The sequence below is a fragment of the Schistosoma haematobium genome, chromosome 2 (assembly GCF_000699445.3).
Source record: "Schistosoma haematobium chromosome 2, whole genome shotgun sequence".
Lineage (NCBI taxonomy): Eukaryota > Metazoa > Platyhelminthes > Trematoda > Strigeidida > Schistosomatidae > Schistosoma > Schistosoma haematobium.
In genome coordinates, this window is record NC_067197.1 from 19,894,406 (window position 1) to 19,911,776 (window position 17,371).

General features: G+C 36.8%; 1 protein-coding gene across 3 annotated transcripts in view; it reads right to left on the minus strand.

Annotated features, from left to right (window-relative positions):
- The window catches only part of DESI2_3 (Desumoylating isopeptidase 2), a 28,860-nt gene extending 11,530 nt beyond the window's left edge, over window positions 1-17,330 (minus strand). For 2 of the 3 annotated variants that reach the window (XM_012936574.2, XM_051214543.1), the window contains exons 1-5: window positions 17,285-17,330; window positions 6,776-7,106; window positions 6,670-6,730; window positions 6,521-6,614; window positions 3,943-4,084 (exon numbers count right to left, since the gene is read on the minus strand). In XM_012936574.2, the coding sequence (XP_012792028.1) occupies window positions 3,943-4,084; window positions 6,521-6,614; window positions 6,670-6,730; window positions 6,776-6,880 (402 nt within the window). In that variant the 5' untranslated portion in view covers window positions 6,881-7,106; window positions 17,285-17,330. Of the gene's footprint in view, window positions 1-3,942; window positions 4,085-6,520; window positions 6,615-6,669; window positions 7,107-17,284 lie in introns of all 3 variants that reach the window. The other variant, XM_051214544.1, reaches the window with a different exon arrangement.
- Between the last annotated feature and the right edge of the window lie 41 nt (window positions 17,331-17,371).

Genomic DNA, 17,371 nt, shown 5'->3' on the forward strand with positions numbered 1-17,371 from the left:
AGCTTCAGGAAGAGAGGTTTTTTACCAATCGCCGATGTCCTTAATCTCCTGTTCCCTGTATGTATTTTTGTTAAAAAAGCTTGAGGATATCCAATTCAATTGACATATTATGTATAATCTCTAATTCATTGTTTACAGTATCGTTCGAACATATCTTACTAGCTCTACTTGCAAAGCATCTAACCAAAATGTAATCTAAGCTAATAAACAAAATACTCGACGATTTAATCAGTGAAACTTTTGAACATTTTAAACATCACAAACTATAACATTATTTTATAAAAGGAAACCAATTAGAAGTTACAAAGCAAAATGCTAACCTATGTAAAAACGTTATTCATTTAAAACTAGTTGACATATGTTTGAAATTTAAGCACAAATTTAAAAAATACACACAAACGAACAGTAAAGCGATTGAGAAAGTTTAAGAAAAGGAAACGTTTGAGACTGGAGATTTCGGGTTGGAGTCCGGCGTGCGGAATCGTGGATGCGCACTTCTGCGGAATCCCATATTAGGAAAGAAGGGCCGTTCAGTGTTACAGGTTTTTAATGGTGATCTAACATTGATTGGTTTGTGATCCAAATGAAAAATGAATCTCCACAACCATATACTCATTTTTTAACTGCTTTTATAATAATATGGTTTAGTACATCAACAGTCAGACAACTAGGAAACAATACCTGGTCAACAGTTTTCTAGTGTGTATGTGTTAAGCGAAATAAAATTAGAGTGAATTAAAAATTGAGGAACAATCAAAAGAAAAGCAGTACTGAAAAGGTTTAGTATTTTAATCTGCTGTATGGTGACCTACGACTGATTGCAACATGGACAAAGAAATAAATATCACTTTAGGTGCTATCTCGAGAAAAGAATGAACAAATATTAACTAAAGCTCCTTCGTAAAACTTAATTAAAGTAACTTTTTATAATTATTATAACTGTAATTGGGGAAACATCGAAATCCGGCTACGATATGTATGATGATTGGCTCCACTAACAAATCTAAAGAATATACAAAACAGATTTTTCACCAGGTGATTAGAATTGGTAGCTGTTAACATCTCGATGAAAGTCACACATTTCCTTTACTGCAGATTTATGTAAATAGATATCATGATAAAAGGGGTCAGTGGGACATCAACACTAGGATTACGATCAAAGACCTAAAGTTTAGATTAGAGAACAGCAACCAATACTAAGATTTAATCTTTCTTATTTTCAAACATCCAGAGTCAACCTCAATTCATAAGATTAGTCTACTAATTTCAATAACCGTAGTCCAGAGAATTTTATACAGTTATCGATTTTTGCCTGATCCCAGCGCATCTTTTGAAGTCGCGTGATTATTCTTCAAGATAAGCTAAAATGCTAAAGGCTCAAAATAGCAAACTTTAAATAATCTACTATCACTGTTAGTTACATGACTTAATAAAGTAGATAATGATTTTATGGTATACTTTTAATAAACGTAACAGAAATGTGTATAATAATTGAATTAAAAGTTCTATAAAGTAATTTTAGACAACAACAAATAGATAACTTCATAAACACATATAAATTAAAAAACCACACCTGATATGTGCAATGTATCGATGCTACGTGGCTGTCTAGATTGGATTTAAATTATTGACCTACCAGTCAAGTTTCGATAAGAAAGACAACTGAATCTCAAACACGCAAAATAAACGACTCAATTTTTTGATGATTAAAATAGATTTACAATTTTAAAAATGCATTTCTGGCGATTAGAAAAGCTTTGTAAATTACAAGATTCTTGGTACAGCACAGTTGGCTAATTGCACGTGTGCAGATTAGAGATTTAAAGTATCGAATAATCATAAAACGTAACTAAAGTACTATAAGATGGATAGCACGAAAACTGAAATTCATGATTTAAATAAGGAGAAATATAGATGTGAAGTAGAATAACTGGTAAGAAAATCAAAGATTAATAGACCAATAACTGAGATAATTTATCAAAGTCCAAAAATGATTCATATGCTAATGATTATAAAGCACTTGATATGGAGCATGTGACTGTATAACACCACATGAAGTCAATAATGTTTATTTGTTGAAATACAAGATTTTTTAATAAAAAATCTCCACAACCCTATATCGATGAGTAAATATATGTATATATAACTTTGAGGAGTTTATTGATTATTTACTCAAGAAAATTAGTGATGACGATATCTTTGTGCTGAGAATTCTATATTCTACCAAAAATATAATATTGGATATAGGTAATAATAATAATAGTGATCCTAAGATTTTTTTATTATGACAAGTAACCCGCGAAAGAACAGTTGATAAGCTATTTTAATAACCAAACAATATGGCACTAAGAACAGTAAGGTGACTTTACCTGGGAACTGCTGTCAACGAACCCGTAATCATGTCTCCGATTTCGAGATAGTGACGGGTTTTTTTCGAAATATAAGTCATCCTAAACCACTAGATCGTACTCATAAGGCTGTACTTTTCAAAGGCTTTCAGTCAACAGGATGATATTACCTACATACTGGACGTCAATCACGGAAATTGCATTGAGATACTAAGTTTTTATGGGACAGACGGATAAACTACTACCTCTAGAAGCTGAATAAACGCGTGGAAAATTGAAAAACTTTATTTATAAGTTTGTCATTCTGAAAGTTCTTTTGTCTTTGTATAAGACGTCTGTAATACTGATTTTAACGATTTTCGGACTTTCAGTGTGCTAGGACTCGGTAACTGTGGATATGTAAGGCGATATAAAGGGTGAAAGTTACCAAAAGGTGAATCCAAGAACATAAACGATTGGGTATTCAAACGTTACCAGAGAGTTGTGGTTCTACATACTTGCGCAAAAGACTTTCAGAACAGATAATGATTTATGAATCCGGTGTCCATCCTGTTGTGTTAATGAGGTATGGCAACTTGGACCGATGCATATATGTGCCTGGTCCTACGTTGTAACTGACTGACTGACTGAATGGCTTATGTGTTTCTAATAAGACTGCCAGAAAGTATGAAGTGTACTATATTCAAGAAGTTACAAAAGGTGACGATTGAATGAAATTTCTGGGACATTTTGAGTTTATGTAGAGGGCATTTACACCAAGTTGGTCGCCAAAGTAAAAATAAATTAGTTTAAAATGTGCTGTTATTGTAGAACATTTTGGCTGTTCGTTCTACATTTTGTTGATAGGCTTGTTGTGTTCCAGTCCAAAACACAATTCGAGTAAGCTAAAGATCCGTCAAAGAATAAAACGTATAACATCAAACAGTTATTAACTTGCTATACATGTGGATTAAGTGTAATGTGTAAGTGAGTGGGAATCGACGTCCTACTTCCTAGCTCATAGTTCTGATAGAATTCTATCGATCTAATCTGTAATCAAAAAGACCACAAAAACTACATCTATAGATTTTTGTAAATTTAAGATGATTCATGTAGAAATTACTTGAAATGGCGTATATATCCGAATGACTGAATGTTACACTATTTTATAGGGCAGAAAGGATATCCACCACTGATAAACTGGAAGAATTGATGAATGTGGAAAAATGCCGACGAGACAACTTTTACCCACAAAATTATCTTTTATATATATATATATATATATATATATATATATATATATATATATATATATATTAATATATTTTTATCCCTTTCTTTAAACTCTTTTTTGCATTTATTACATCATTGGGTTTTATTCCAAATATCTGCCAAATTAATAATCTTATTTTACAAACTGAACTCTACTCATTTTATTCTTATCAATGTTTACTAGCCGTTTGAACTGTTGTCACAATGTTCTCTTACATAAGGTATATATTTACATTATTCAGTCTATTAAATTTATTTACACGCTTGCTATTCTGCTAGAATGTTTGTTCTTGCTCTTTTCAAAATGATAAAGGGAACTATGTGTATGAAATAAAACACTTACATCAACAAACTGTGAAGTGAAATGATTACAATTGAAATGTAGTAAATGGTAAGCGTCACCACGGAATTCATCAGCCAAACTAGCAAGTAAACGTTCTACAGCTTTTTTTGATAAATACGTCCGACCCATATATAATCTTTCTCTGAATTAATAGAAAAAATAAAACAATATTTTATGCGGAATGATATTTTTGAAGTTATTAAACGAATCATTCGGTGTAATTTGGTTTTACGTTTGATTTACGTTTATACAACATTATTATACACATATTAAAATAATAAAAACGATTGGGGATGAACTCTACATTGTCAAGTCATTTAAGTGTATCTCAGTCAGTATATGGGGCCAAGTTTTCGTTTATTTAATCACTTATTGTAGATATTTTGGAATAATTTCTACCATAAAATTAATCGGTGTGTGTGAATTACGATAGCGCAAATAATAATTCCCACCTCATTTTGATTGATTGCCAGGCGCAAAGTCAAAATGGAAAACGACAGTGGAGTTTATCCCCATTCAGAAAAACACTGTTGTTAGGTATTCTTTTCCAAATTATGTGTAGTAATAACGTTGTGGGCATTTGATCCCTATTTAAGTTTCTACAGACATGGTGAAAGCGGCCCTTGGTTTAACGAATGAATCATCAGATTTCTAAATTGTCATATGTAATTCGCTACATAACTTGAGATTTTACCAAATGACTATTTAATCATTATTATAATTATCCAATCATCAAAAAGATCTCTAATAAACAAACATAGTTGTCATTCATAACTGTCAAAATTAAATAGTTTTTAATGGTGTGATTGGTAATGTAACTTGCTTGGAAAAGACAAACTTAAGTACTCTGAGCCACATTGATGATATTATTCGGATGTCTAAGTAGAATTAGGTGGAGCAAGGATTGAACTTAGGATCTATTGGTTGAGACCTAAAGACTTTAATTATTAAGCCGCAATGTTTTCAGTGGTAAAAATGAGTTGATTATTTCCATCTGAAATTCTCATACCTTGCTGAAGATAAGTGTTAAATGTATGCTACAGAGAATAGATATACATCTGGGCGAATCATTTATAGAATATATATTTGAGATAGTCTATAGGTAAAATTGTTTACACAGCATTATGGTATAGGATTGACAGTTAAAAGCTAAAAGGAATCACACAATACAAAATGAGAGAATATGTAAAACGTGACTTCACTATAAATTGTCAATAACACAAAAGATTCATTTGAATGAATCATTATGTCTTCTAGAAGATTTACAGATTTAAAAGAGGACCGGTGAGTAATACGAATAGTAAGCTTACAACTGTCAAAATGATGATTAGAAGAATGTGATATTATATTCTAAAGCATAACATCTGATCACGATTTAAAAACACTTAAAATGAAAAGTCTAGATTAGTTATAAGAATGAAAACTGATCAAGTGGTTTGAACGGAAATTTATGCATAAGAATTAACAAAAAGAATGATCATTTGATCAAATCAGCCCCGTTGAAAATATACGATATTCACTTTCAACTGAGTACTGGAAGATACAAAATAATTACTAGTTTATGGATTGAATTAATTCACGGACATGAAAATAGTAATAGCAATTCAAGTCATTATATTTTGTATCAATATACTATGAAGGTATGGACAAAGTAATACAACGCATGCTCAGAATGAGAAGTGAAAGATTCATCCAAAGAAATATTTTATCATTAAATAGAATTAATTAAATTAATATCAACAATTTATAAAGTTTAGACAGTCATTAAAATGTTTATTGAGACGTTCGTCCAATGTTGACTCACTTTAACAACCACGAAAACTCATGTAGTACTGACGAGTTTAAAACTAACGTAAAGCGATTTGTTTAGGATATAAGATAGCTCAGAGTTGATAAGCCTGGTAGTATGCACTTTGCATTTTTTTGATTCGAAAGTATGATCAAAAAGGTAGGGAAAGAACAAGCATACGTTCTATTACAAAGCAAAATACTTAGTGTCTAAGGCATGAAACTTCCGGCCATTAAGTCCCAGGTTCGAACCCCATTGTGCTTACTTTGGTTTGAGGGACTGAACATTACGATTAGCCATCACACTAAGAGTATCCCTCATGAACAAGTATGCGGCGAATGATTTAAGTTATTTATTTCAAAGTTCTAAAAGCAGATGTGAAGGACGGATATTTTGTTAGAAAATAAGCGATCCTAGGAATAGCAGAGGCGCATAACTAAACTCAGTTCATACCTTGCTTGAATGGGGTTATAGAGGGTGAGAAACTAAATGCCTGGAGACATCAATAGACAACACTTAAAATCGATTTCACTGGCAACCAGACCGATTATTTCTGGACTTATATATGATCAGGTAACATGAAAATAGAGAAATGAACTCGGTTCTGCTACTACTCTTTTTCGATCATTTGTCTTTAAAAACTTTGTTAGTGATATAATTTTCTGTCTTATTAACATAGTCACTTTGATTTAAATGATGCATTTGTTGTCTCACAATTGTAGAAAAACGTTATATATTAACATAATATTTGATGAAAAGTCAAAAACATTTAGTTCAACTAAGACTTACTTGAATGAAATTTCTTCACCTAAACTATCAATATCCATTGGTGTAGTCTGGAAGATACCACTACTTGCAAATGGATGTCCACCAAAACCGAATTCTAAATGGAAAGATAAAAACAACATTTAAAATTCCATTATAAAACTGCCACTTACCTCTATCGTATACTACAGTTCCAGTATGATAAGCACCCATTTTTAAACCATTAGGCCAATGCTAGGTGAAAGAATGTATATTTTAAAAGTAAAATATAATACTCACCAAATGATATACATTTACATACACAGGTTCACCAAAATTCTTAAAATTTCTAGTTAATTCATTCCCAACAGAAGGTGCAAATGATTCAGATTTATTATGAAGCATTGAAAATAAAGATCTTTTCCAAAGCAAAGTTTTATCGTAAAAATTAACGAGATGAAAATAATCAACTGAAGCTAATAATTAATCGTATGCTATTTGAGTATTTATAATGAAAGTAACCATATGTCAATCAACAAGTAGGTTGCATTTCGTAGATAATTTGTGAATGTAGGATTTGAATAAATTTGACTGTTATGGTTATTGGTATGCATAAACACTACAAGATTTTCTGAACAAAAATAATAAAAAAGGCATTAATTATAAATAAAACTAGGAAACGATGAAATAACAATGAAACAGTTCATTATGTGTGAAATTTCGTGGTATGTGTATTGGAAGATTAATTTATAATCGCTATAGAATTCAATGTGATATTCAGACAGGCAGTCATGAGCAACATCGAAATTAGCATATTTTACATCGACTCAACTCCGCCTGAAGTCCCTCCGGGGGCTACCGCCGGTCTCAAGCCCGGATAAAGGAGGAGGGTTGGGCATGGAGTTAGCGTCCCCATCCCGTAGAAAACTAACTCGCTAAAAAAACACTAACCAGAAAAAATTATTCAAACTTTTTAAACTCTGCCCTGCGAGTCAGAAGGTCTTCATTTAGAAGAACTATGACGCCTCATGATGAAAGCCAAATTCCTTCGGAAATTACGAGGCCGATGCCCCTTCTGACAACCAGAGCGACCATTTATTCAGGTACATAGAATGTTCGTACAATGTGGGACACCGGAAGAGCCTTCCAAATTGCTGCAGAAATGAGAAGATACAACCTAAAGGTACTTGGGATCAGTGAAACACATTGGACGCTAGTTGGACAACAACGACTAACTTCAGGAGAACTCCTGTTATACTCCGGCCATGATGAAGAAAATGCTCCACATACACAGGGAGTTGCATTGATGCTGTCCAAACAAGCACAAAATGCACTTATAGGATGAGAATCTCATGGACCAAGGATCATCAAAGCCTCCTTCAAAACAAAGAAAGAGGGCATTTCAATGAACATCATCCAATGCTATGCGACTACCAACGACTACAATGAAGACGCTAAAGATCAATTCTACAATAGGCTGTAGTCAATCGTCGAGAAGTGCCCAACAAAGGACCTGACCATTTTGATGGGAGATTTCAATGCCAAGGTTGGAACGGACAACACCGGATATGAAGACATCATGGGACGACACGGACTGTGAGAAAGGAACGAAAATGGTGAGAGATTTGCAAACCTATGTGCCTTCAATAAGCTGGTCATAGGCGGCACCATATTCCCACATAAACGCATACACAAAACCACATGGACTTCACCGGATCACACCACGCAAAACCAAACTGACCATATTTGCATCAACAAAACGTTCAACAGGACGTGAGAACCAAGAAAGGAGCTGATATAGCGTCAGATCATCACTTGCTGATCGCCAAGATGAAATTGAAACTTAAGAAGCACTGGACAATGGGGCGGACAATATCAAAAAAGTTCAATACGGCCTTTCTTCAGGATACTAACAAACTCAACAAATTCAAGATAGTCCTCAGCAACAAGTTCCAGGCCTTTCATTATCTACTACTCAATGGAGAAGGAACTACTGTGGAGAGCAACTGGAAGGGGATCAAAGAGGCAATCACTTCAACATGTCATGAGGTCCTGGATCACAAAAAGCACCATCACAAGGAATGGATCACTGTTGATACACTGGATAAGATTCAAGAAAGGAGGAACAAGAAGGCAGCAATCAATACCAGTCGAACAAGAGCAGAAAAAGCCAAGGCACAAGCTGAATACACAGAAGTAAACAAGCAGATGAAGAGGAGTATCAGAACCGACAAACGTAAATATGTGGAAGATTTAGCAACGACGGCGGAAAAGGCTGCAAGAGAAGGAAACATGAGAAAATTGTATGACACGACAAAGAAACTCTCTGGAAATCGCCGCAAAAAAGAACGACCAGTGGAAAGCAAGGAAGGCGAGGTAATCACCAACATTGAAGAGCAACAAAACAGATGGGTAGAACACTTCAAACAACTCTTGAATCGACCAGTTCCACTGAACCCACCCAACATCGAAGCAGCACCCACGAACCTCCCAATCAATGTTGGCCCACCAACAATTGAAGAAATCAGCATGGCCATCAGACAAATCAAGAGTGGCAAAGCAGCAGGACCGGACAACATCCCAGCAGAGGCACTAAAAGCAGACGTAGCGGCAACTGCAAGGATACTCCACATTCTCTTCAATAAGATTTGGGATGAGGAACAAGTACCAACAGACTGGAAAGAAGGACTTCTGATCAAAATACCGAAGAAAGGCGATCTCAGCAAGTGTGATAACTACAGGGGGATCACTCTTCTCTCAATACCGGGAAACGTCTTCAACAGGGTATTGTTAAACAGGATGAAGGACTGCGTAGACGCCCAACTTCGTGACCAACAGGCAGGATTCCGTAAGGATAGATCGTGTACAGACCAAATCGCAACTCTACGGATCATTGTGGAACAATCAATTGAATGGAATTCATAACTCTACATCAACTTCATTGACTACGAAAAGGCATTTGATAGCGTGGACAGAACAACACTATGGAAACTTCTTCGACACTACGGCGTGCCTCAGAAGATGGTCAATATCATACAGAATTCATATGATGGATTACACTGCAAAATCGTGCATGGAGGACAGTTGACAAAGTCGTTCGAAGTGAAGACCGGTGTCAGGCAAGGTTGCTTACTCTCACCCTTTCTCTTTTTCCTGGTGATCGACTGGATCATGAAAACCTCAACATCTGGGGAGAAGCACGGGATACAGTGGACAGGTAGGATGCAGCTGGACGATCTGAACTTCGCAGATGATCTGGCTCTTCTATCGCACACGCAACAACAAACGCAGTAGAGGACGACCAGTGTAGCAGCAATAGGTCTCAACATACATAAAGGGAAAAACAAGATTGTCCGATACAACACATCATGCAACAATTGAATCACACTTGATGGAGAAGATTTGGAATATGTAATAACCTTTACATATTTGGGCAGCATCATTGATGAACACAGTAGATCTGATGCAGATGTGAAAGCGCGGATCGGTAAAGCAAGAACAGCATATTTACAACTGAAGAACATCTGGGACTCAAAGCAACTGTCAACCAACACCAAGGTCAGGATTTTCAATACAAATGTCAAGACAGTTCTACTGTATGGGGCAGAAACCTGGAGAACTACGAAATCCATCATCCAGAAAATACAGGTGTTTACTAACAGTTGTCTATGCAAAATACTTCAGATCCATTGGCCGGACACTATTAGCAACAACGTACTGTGGGAGAGAACAAACCAGATCCCAGCGGAGGAAGAAATCAGGAAGAAGCGCTGGAAGTGGATAGGACACATATTGAGGAAAGCACTCCACTGCGTCACAACGTATGCCCTCACTTGGAATCCTCAAGGCCAAAGGAAAAGAGGAAGACCAAAGAACACAATACGCCGGGAAATGGAGATAGACATGAGAAAAATGAACAAAAATTGGATGGAATTAGAAAAGAAGGCCCAGGACAGAGTGGGTTGGAGAATGCTGGTCGGCGGCCTATGCTCTATTGGGAGTAACAGGCGTAAGTTAAGTAAGGTACATCAACTCAAATTGACACATTATACCAACATAGAAAGAAATCGTCAAGACAAATGCTAGAGTGATAGAATTATTAATAGTATCATTGGTAGTCGAAAACATTAAATATTGACGGCATAAGTCAGGGAAAATAGAATTGAGGAGTGAAAAGTATAAGATAATTCTAAAGCTGAGGAAAGAAGAAGAATGAAAGCTATGTCATCCAGAGTTCCCAATTATTGTTTACGACAATAGCAAGAAACTCAACACAATTCAACAGTTAATGACTTCATGGACTGATACCAATTTTTGGTTTGACCACCCTTAAAACCATAATTATCGTACGATGGACTGTGAATAGATTTACGTAGAATATGCCTCGACTGCTTCCGCCAAAAACCTCACAATCTCACAGAAAACTTACTTAAACCCTTGCATATAACCTCCAAACTGCACACTCTGTACTTTAAAAAAACGCTAGCAGTGCTTTGACGAATTGTAAGATCAAAAAGCTGTAGTCTGCGCATGACATTTAATCTAATAGACCAGGCACATATATGAATCGGTCCAAGTTGCCATACCTCATTAGCACAACATGACGAACACCAACTCAACAGAAGGAGTTACTTCAATGGTAGTAATATATAAAAGACTGTGCATATGGATGTAGTACATCAAGAAAGAATTAGTTGGTAGAAAGAAAGATATAAAGCGATTTTTATTCTCACGGTTTAAGGGAAGACAAAGATTGTATACACCTAAGCCATTATGATCGATTCTGAGCCATATCACCCAGAGTCCACAACCATTGGTCACGCGGAATCCAACCAAGTAGTCCAATCTCCTAGACTGAAATGACAACTACTGTACAGAACATACGGTCATCAATCAACAACCATATATATTGGCTACACTACAGGCGGAGTGACCTGACGAATGTCAAACGAGTGTTTTGTGTGAATGCTGAAATTCTTATGACACCAAAGAAATAGGACTGATACTATCCCTACATTAGTGGGATTTTCGGCATGCTTATCTAATTTAACCGGTATAATCAAACTTAATAATTCTGGTTAAGTTATTTTTAACTCGCTTGACATAGAACCTTAAAGAACAGGCATTTCAGTTAATAAATCTTGCTTACTATGACAAACCCAACCGATTACAATATCAAGATGAAAGCTACAGGAGAAACTTGAGAAAACGCATTTTATCACATGACTTTAAAAGGACATTCGGTAATTAAGTGTGTCGATCTAGGTACGGCTGAGAGTGGGGAGAGTCCGCTCTCCCTCTCGAAATGCTCTCACATGGCCACGCGTATATAGCCTCTGTCAGGGAAGTCCTACTCACTGCCTTCTCGTGGCGGGAGTGTTGTTTACGAAAATGAGAGGACGAAAAGCGAATGTCTGGCGCTTTAACCGGATTCCAAACCAATGGTGCACATGGGCTCCAGTATCCTGTTGGAACAAATGGCGTATGAACCAATTGTTGGTCACCGGCTTCCATCGGACTGCATCTCCTTACGATGCTCCACTGCCTTGTGGATCAGACCTTCAGGTCGAAGGCTCGGGGAGTGGTCCCCTAAGAAAACCGCCTGCTTCGGTTTGGGCACCCGGGCAGTATCACAGCCCTCACACAAATCGATTGAGATTTGTGTGGCGCATATGTATTTGGTGCCTCCTTATACCAATATCTATGTGTTAAAATAAATAAATAAATAAGGGACATCAGGAATACTTCTCATTGCATTTTGGCAAACATGGAGAGTAATACTGAACTTTTACTGAATGTGTTCGGTATTTATACAGGACAAAACAGACAGACACTGTCAACGAAATTTGGCACAGATGTACTTTGGCCCAAATTGCGACACATGATTAGCATAACAAAATGAAAGTAACAAGAGAAGGAAGTACTGTAGTGGCGATCATAAAACTAAAGACCAAACTGTGGGAATATGATTTGGGAAGACAGTGGAAAATTATGTAGGAAGGGGTACTGGAACTCAAGATTAAGATGAAGACAAAGAGGGAATGCACCCGTGTCGTTGCGAACGATTCTATATCATATCACCTGAAATTATCAACCACTGGCCGAGGTCATCGTGTTGATCCCAACCAGGTATTCTGAATCTACCAACATAGCTCAGACGGAGAGTCAATGATGTCATAGACTGATGCCACGTATTGGTTTAGTCCCCCAAGCTTTCTCCCAACCTAATCCTACATTCGGCAGCATCAGTTTCTATTTATTTATTTGAACACATATATTGATACAAAGAGGCACCAGAAATATATGCGCCACATAATAACAATGAGAATGTTAAAAAAATAATGCTATATGCGTATAAGAAAAAGGGGAACAACAGCGAACAAAAAGTAGTATATGATAGTGATATAACAATAATGGGAGGGGCAGTTCAGTTAAGAAAGGTACAACCAGAAAGAATTCTCCCAGTCAAAGAAGATACATACATTTATTTATGAAGAAAGTAAAATAAATTTACAGCAGGATCACCATTGGCTTCTATTATGAGCCATATCTGATAACGTGTCTAACCACTGTGTTACACCATCTCTCGGACCACAACCACGGAGTCGTGAAGGACCAACACAAGTCAGCCCCTTTACAGCTTTCTTTCATATCACGATAACTTACCATACACTGGCCACCTCTCCGCTTTCTCCAATCAGTCCTAGAGTCGGCAAATAATGCACGACGTGAAATTCTCTGGGACAACATTCGTACAACATGTCCAAGCCACCGAAGTCGTTGTTTCAAGATGGTGACACCAATTGAATTATTGTCGCTGAGCCCGAACACACGATACCGAACCTCTGCATTACTAACATGGTGTTGCCACTGGATGTCAGCAATCCTTCGGAGGCAACGATGATCGCACATCCTCAACTCGGATAGGCCAGGTTTCACAAGCATAGAGCAGAACTGCTCTCACCAACGCGTTGTAGATCAGACCTTTCACAGCCAGACTGACATCATGAAGGCGCCAAAGATGGCTCAGATTGGTATAAGCCGCTCTGGCTTTGACTATACGTGAATCGATTTCATCACTCACACCACTAGCAGAACTTATCGCTCAGTAAGATAATATTATCCGCATACTCAAGGCTGAGAAGTCTTTCTGCAGGTAGCAAATCCACACCGTCATTACCTACACCCAACAGAGCTGTTTCCAGAATGTTATCGATGGCAAAGTTGAAGAGGAATGGTGAGATTGGGTAACCCTCTCTAACCCCACTGCTCGAATGGAATAATGGAGAAAGGTGGTTGTATGCCCTCACTCTGTCTGAGGTTTTTGAATATAGGGCTTTTAGAATGTTAATAAACTTCTCAGGCACGCCCTTCTTCAATAGACAATCCCAGAGAACAGTCCTGTTCAACCAATCGAAGGCAGCCCTGATGTCAAGAAACACTACGATTGTTGACCTTTGATAAGTATGACGGTGTTCTAACATTTGGAGGAAGGTGAAGATATGATCAGTACATCCTCGACCGGAACGAAACCCAGCCTGCTTCTCGCGAGTCAATCTTTCGCGGGTTTTGAACAACCTACGAAGTATGATGAAAGCCAATAGTTTGGACGCAATCGGAAGTAGACTTATCCCCGATAGTTGTTACAGGAACGACATGAACCCTTTCTAAAGATAGGGACAACTATCGACTCATTTTATGACATTGGAACACACTCTAGTTCCCACACCTTTGTAAACAACACAGTCAGTTCCTTAGTCAGAAAGTCACCACCATCTTTAAATAGGGCCGTAGGTAGGTCATCTGGACCCGGTGACTTGTAGCGCTTCAAGAGTTGGAGTTCCTTGAGGACTTCCGCCTCATTTGGTGGATCAGTCGTCACAGGCCATGGAGGGGGGGTAGTCTGATTGGTGTTTCTGGAGCAGCAGGCCAGTTGAACTGCCCTTCAAAAAATTCTGCCCATCGTCCAAGACGTCGATTGATGCTAGTGATTGGCACCCGGTCATCTTCACAGATTGCTCCAGTCAGTCGGTCAGTAACAACGTAGAACTTCGTACGTACGTATATCAGTTCGAGTTGCCACACCACATTAGCACAGAGATGCAGTGGTCGATTCAAATCCCGTAGTGGTAGAGGTAATAAGAGTATAAGCAGTAATCGGGAAGATTAGTGTTTGGAGATGTTACTTAAAGAGTATAGTACAGTGAAATAAATTTGGGAAGAAAAAGAAGAGACAAGGAGGAATAAGGATATCAAAATTTGGGAGAACACAAAGAGTGTATGCACCTGCGCCATTGCAAACGATTTTGAGCCATGTCATTCAGGGTCTCTAACCATCGATTGCTCAAGTGCTTGAATAATAGGATGTAAAAAAACATGCGAATCAGACCAATTATTATGCCAACTACGTCTTTTTATATAATGAACTGATTGGGGTCGATAGACTTATCTCTGATTTATATAAACTAGATAGCAACTCACTTCATTCAACCAGTAATATTAGACCATCATATTTTAAAACTACTGGGGACAACTCAATAGCTTCTTTCGTATTTAGGCTTACCACAAACGTTGAAACAACAGTAAGAAGTAAACAAATGATGCATCAATTAGTGTGGCTGAGATAGTGGAGAAGATTTGTAGCTCAGGTGGATGGTTTTGACAGAGTTTTGTTCTCTGAGATGGATGGTTTGGTCATGAAGATTTCATCGTTCTTTTGTCAAGTAAACTTCTACCTGAAGTTTGTGCTGATAATGTCAACTTCGTTGACAAATATTATCTGATGGCCATGTGCCTAGTCAGAAGAAATAAGTGCGGTATTTTTATATGTAGTAGTGGAACATTAACTGGATTGATGTACGTATGTATTTATACCACAACTACCTAGAAAGGCGTTTACGAAAACACAACAGAGACACACAAAACGACACTAAAGTTCCAAAAACTTAACAAGAGTTTAGATTGCCATTGCTCAAAAGCGATAACGAAAAGAAAACGGCAATGGGACTTCGAAATACACGATAATGATAAACATCAGAGACTGGCCTTTCCCTTCCTTATAATGATTGAAAATATCCGACGTGTTTTTTGTCTATCAAATATAACATACCTTAGACATTATTTCTTCTAGTATCTATACTTAGTAAAAAATGAAACAGCTAATTATATTGACCGATTTTAGTTTACAGTTGCATCAAACCTGATACACTTTTTGACGACTAAATAAAAGTATGAATAGAAGATATAAGCTAGACGTTTGCCAGCTTACACATACTTTTGAGTAGACAAGATATCCCCTTACCTAAAATAGACCAGTATCGTCTGTATTAATAAACATTTATTTTGTAGAGATTTTCTGTTATCAGCGCTTACTCGGATTTGAAACCACAAAACTTAGAATTTATCGAATGGCTAAACCTTTATATTCACTTCTTAATTATAATACAAGGATACACTTTTTGGAATGGTACATCTTGGGAACACCTTTGACAGGCAGTGGAGAAGCTAACTAAAGAACCTTAAAGCACGATTAAACCTAAGAAGAGCAATGAACAGGAAAGGTACGTAAGATATATTAAGCACTTAGAGCTATTGTTTGTCGCCGTTGGATATAATGCTGATACACGAGTAGATCCAACTAGTGTTGAGGGAGACTACCATTTCAATCACAGTTTTCGCTTCTCTGTCAGTAACTTGTGCACGTATTTAGTTGACCAATTCTGCAAGAGAACATAAATGTAGCTACTCATCATGGCGTATCAATATTTTTTCAACTTTTTCCTAGCTCTGATTGTGTAATGGATAAATAAACCGAAAACAAACACGAGTGCTTGTAAGTATTGTATTTCCGGAGATAGATGGTCTAAAATGACCATAAAAAATTAGCATTTACGAATCATTAGAGATCACTAGCTAGACTATTCTTTTCTCTTTCTTCTTAGTCATCTTTTACTGAATGTGGAACTTGCTTGCAGAACACTGACGTAAACGTTTGTAAAGATGTTATTCACTTGTAGAACCCTACCCCCAAATGAGATTACCTGATTTTCGAACAGTCGTACGATCTTCAGATAGCAAAGACTTGTAGCTAGTAAGTTATATTATGTCTCACTATCAGTGATACCACTACTACTTCACTTCGTCAAATTCATTTCACTGTGATGACAAGTTATGATAACTTGAGATGTAAGTTTGTCAAAGGTTGCATGTTGGTTACAAATGGCTGACAACCAACATTACGCGAAAGCGACGAAAAATCATTTGGTATTTTAGCGTGTAACTCAAAATAACTTGGGCAGTAATAATAAATCCAAGGTCAAATGTATTTTTATAACATTATTCAGGAGAGTTGACCATCCCAGATTATAAGAATAAAGAGCAATCTAGTAACAACTACGAACATACACTTGACTAAAAACGCTCTCCAAATAATAACTCTTAAAACTACCTAACTATAAAGTGGAGTCAGAGTGCATTTTTAGTTTCTAGGAGAAACACTGAAGTATTTAAGTCTATATAATCCTGCCTGACCTGGTGGAGCACTTTCATCGCAATGAAAGCAAGAAAGATGACTGAAACGAGTTACTAAATGCACAAATAACCATAGAAACCCCGAGTACTGAATTCCAACTTGTTGAATAACAAAAACAGGCATTGCTCCAATGTAATTTGAATTAACTAATTTCAGGACCAACAGATACAGTTTACATTGTCAACGAATGTGGTACCATTTTGGATTAAATTCTATAGATGAAATAAATACTTAAATAAGAGGATCTGACAGTAAGATTGGATATACTATAAACTTACTTAACGTTTAGTTAAAAACAGTAACGTTACAATTTGAAAACCGCGGGTCTGTTTCCCAATTTTTTAAACAAACTCTTAAATTGGAAG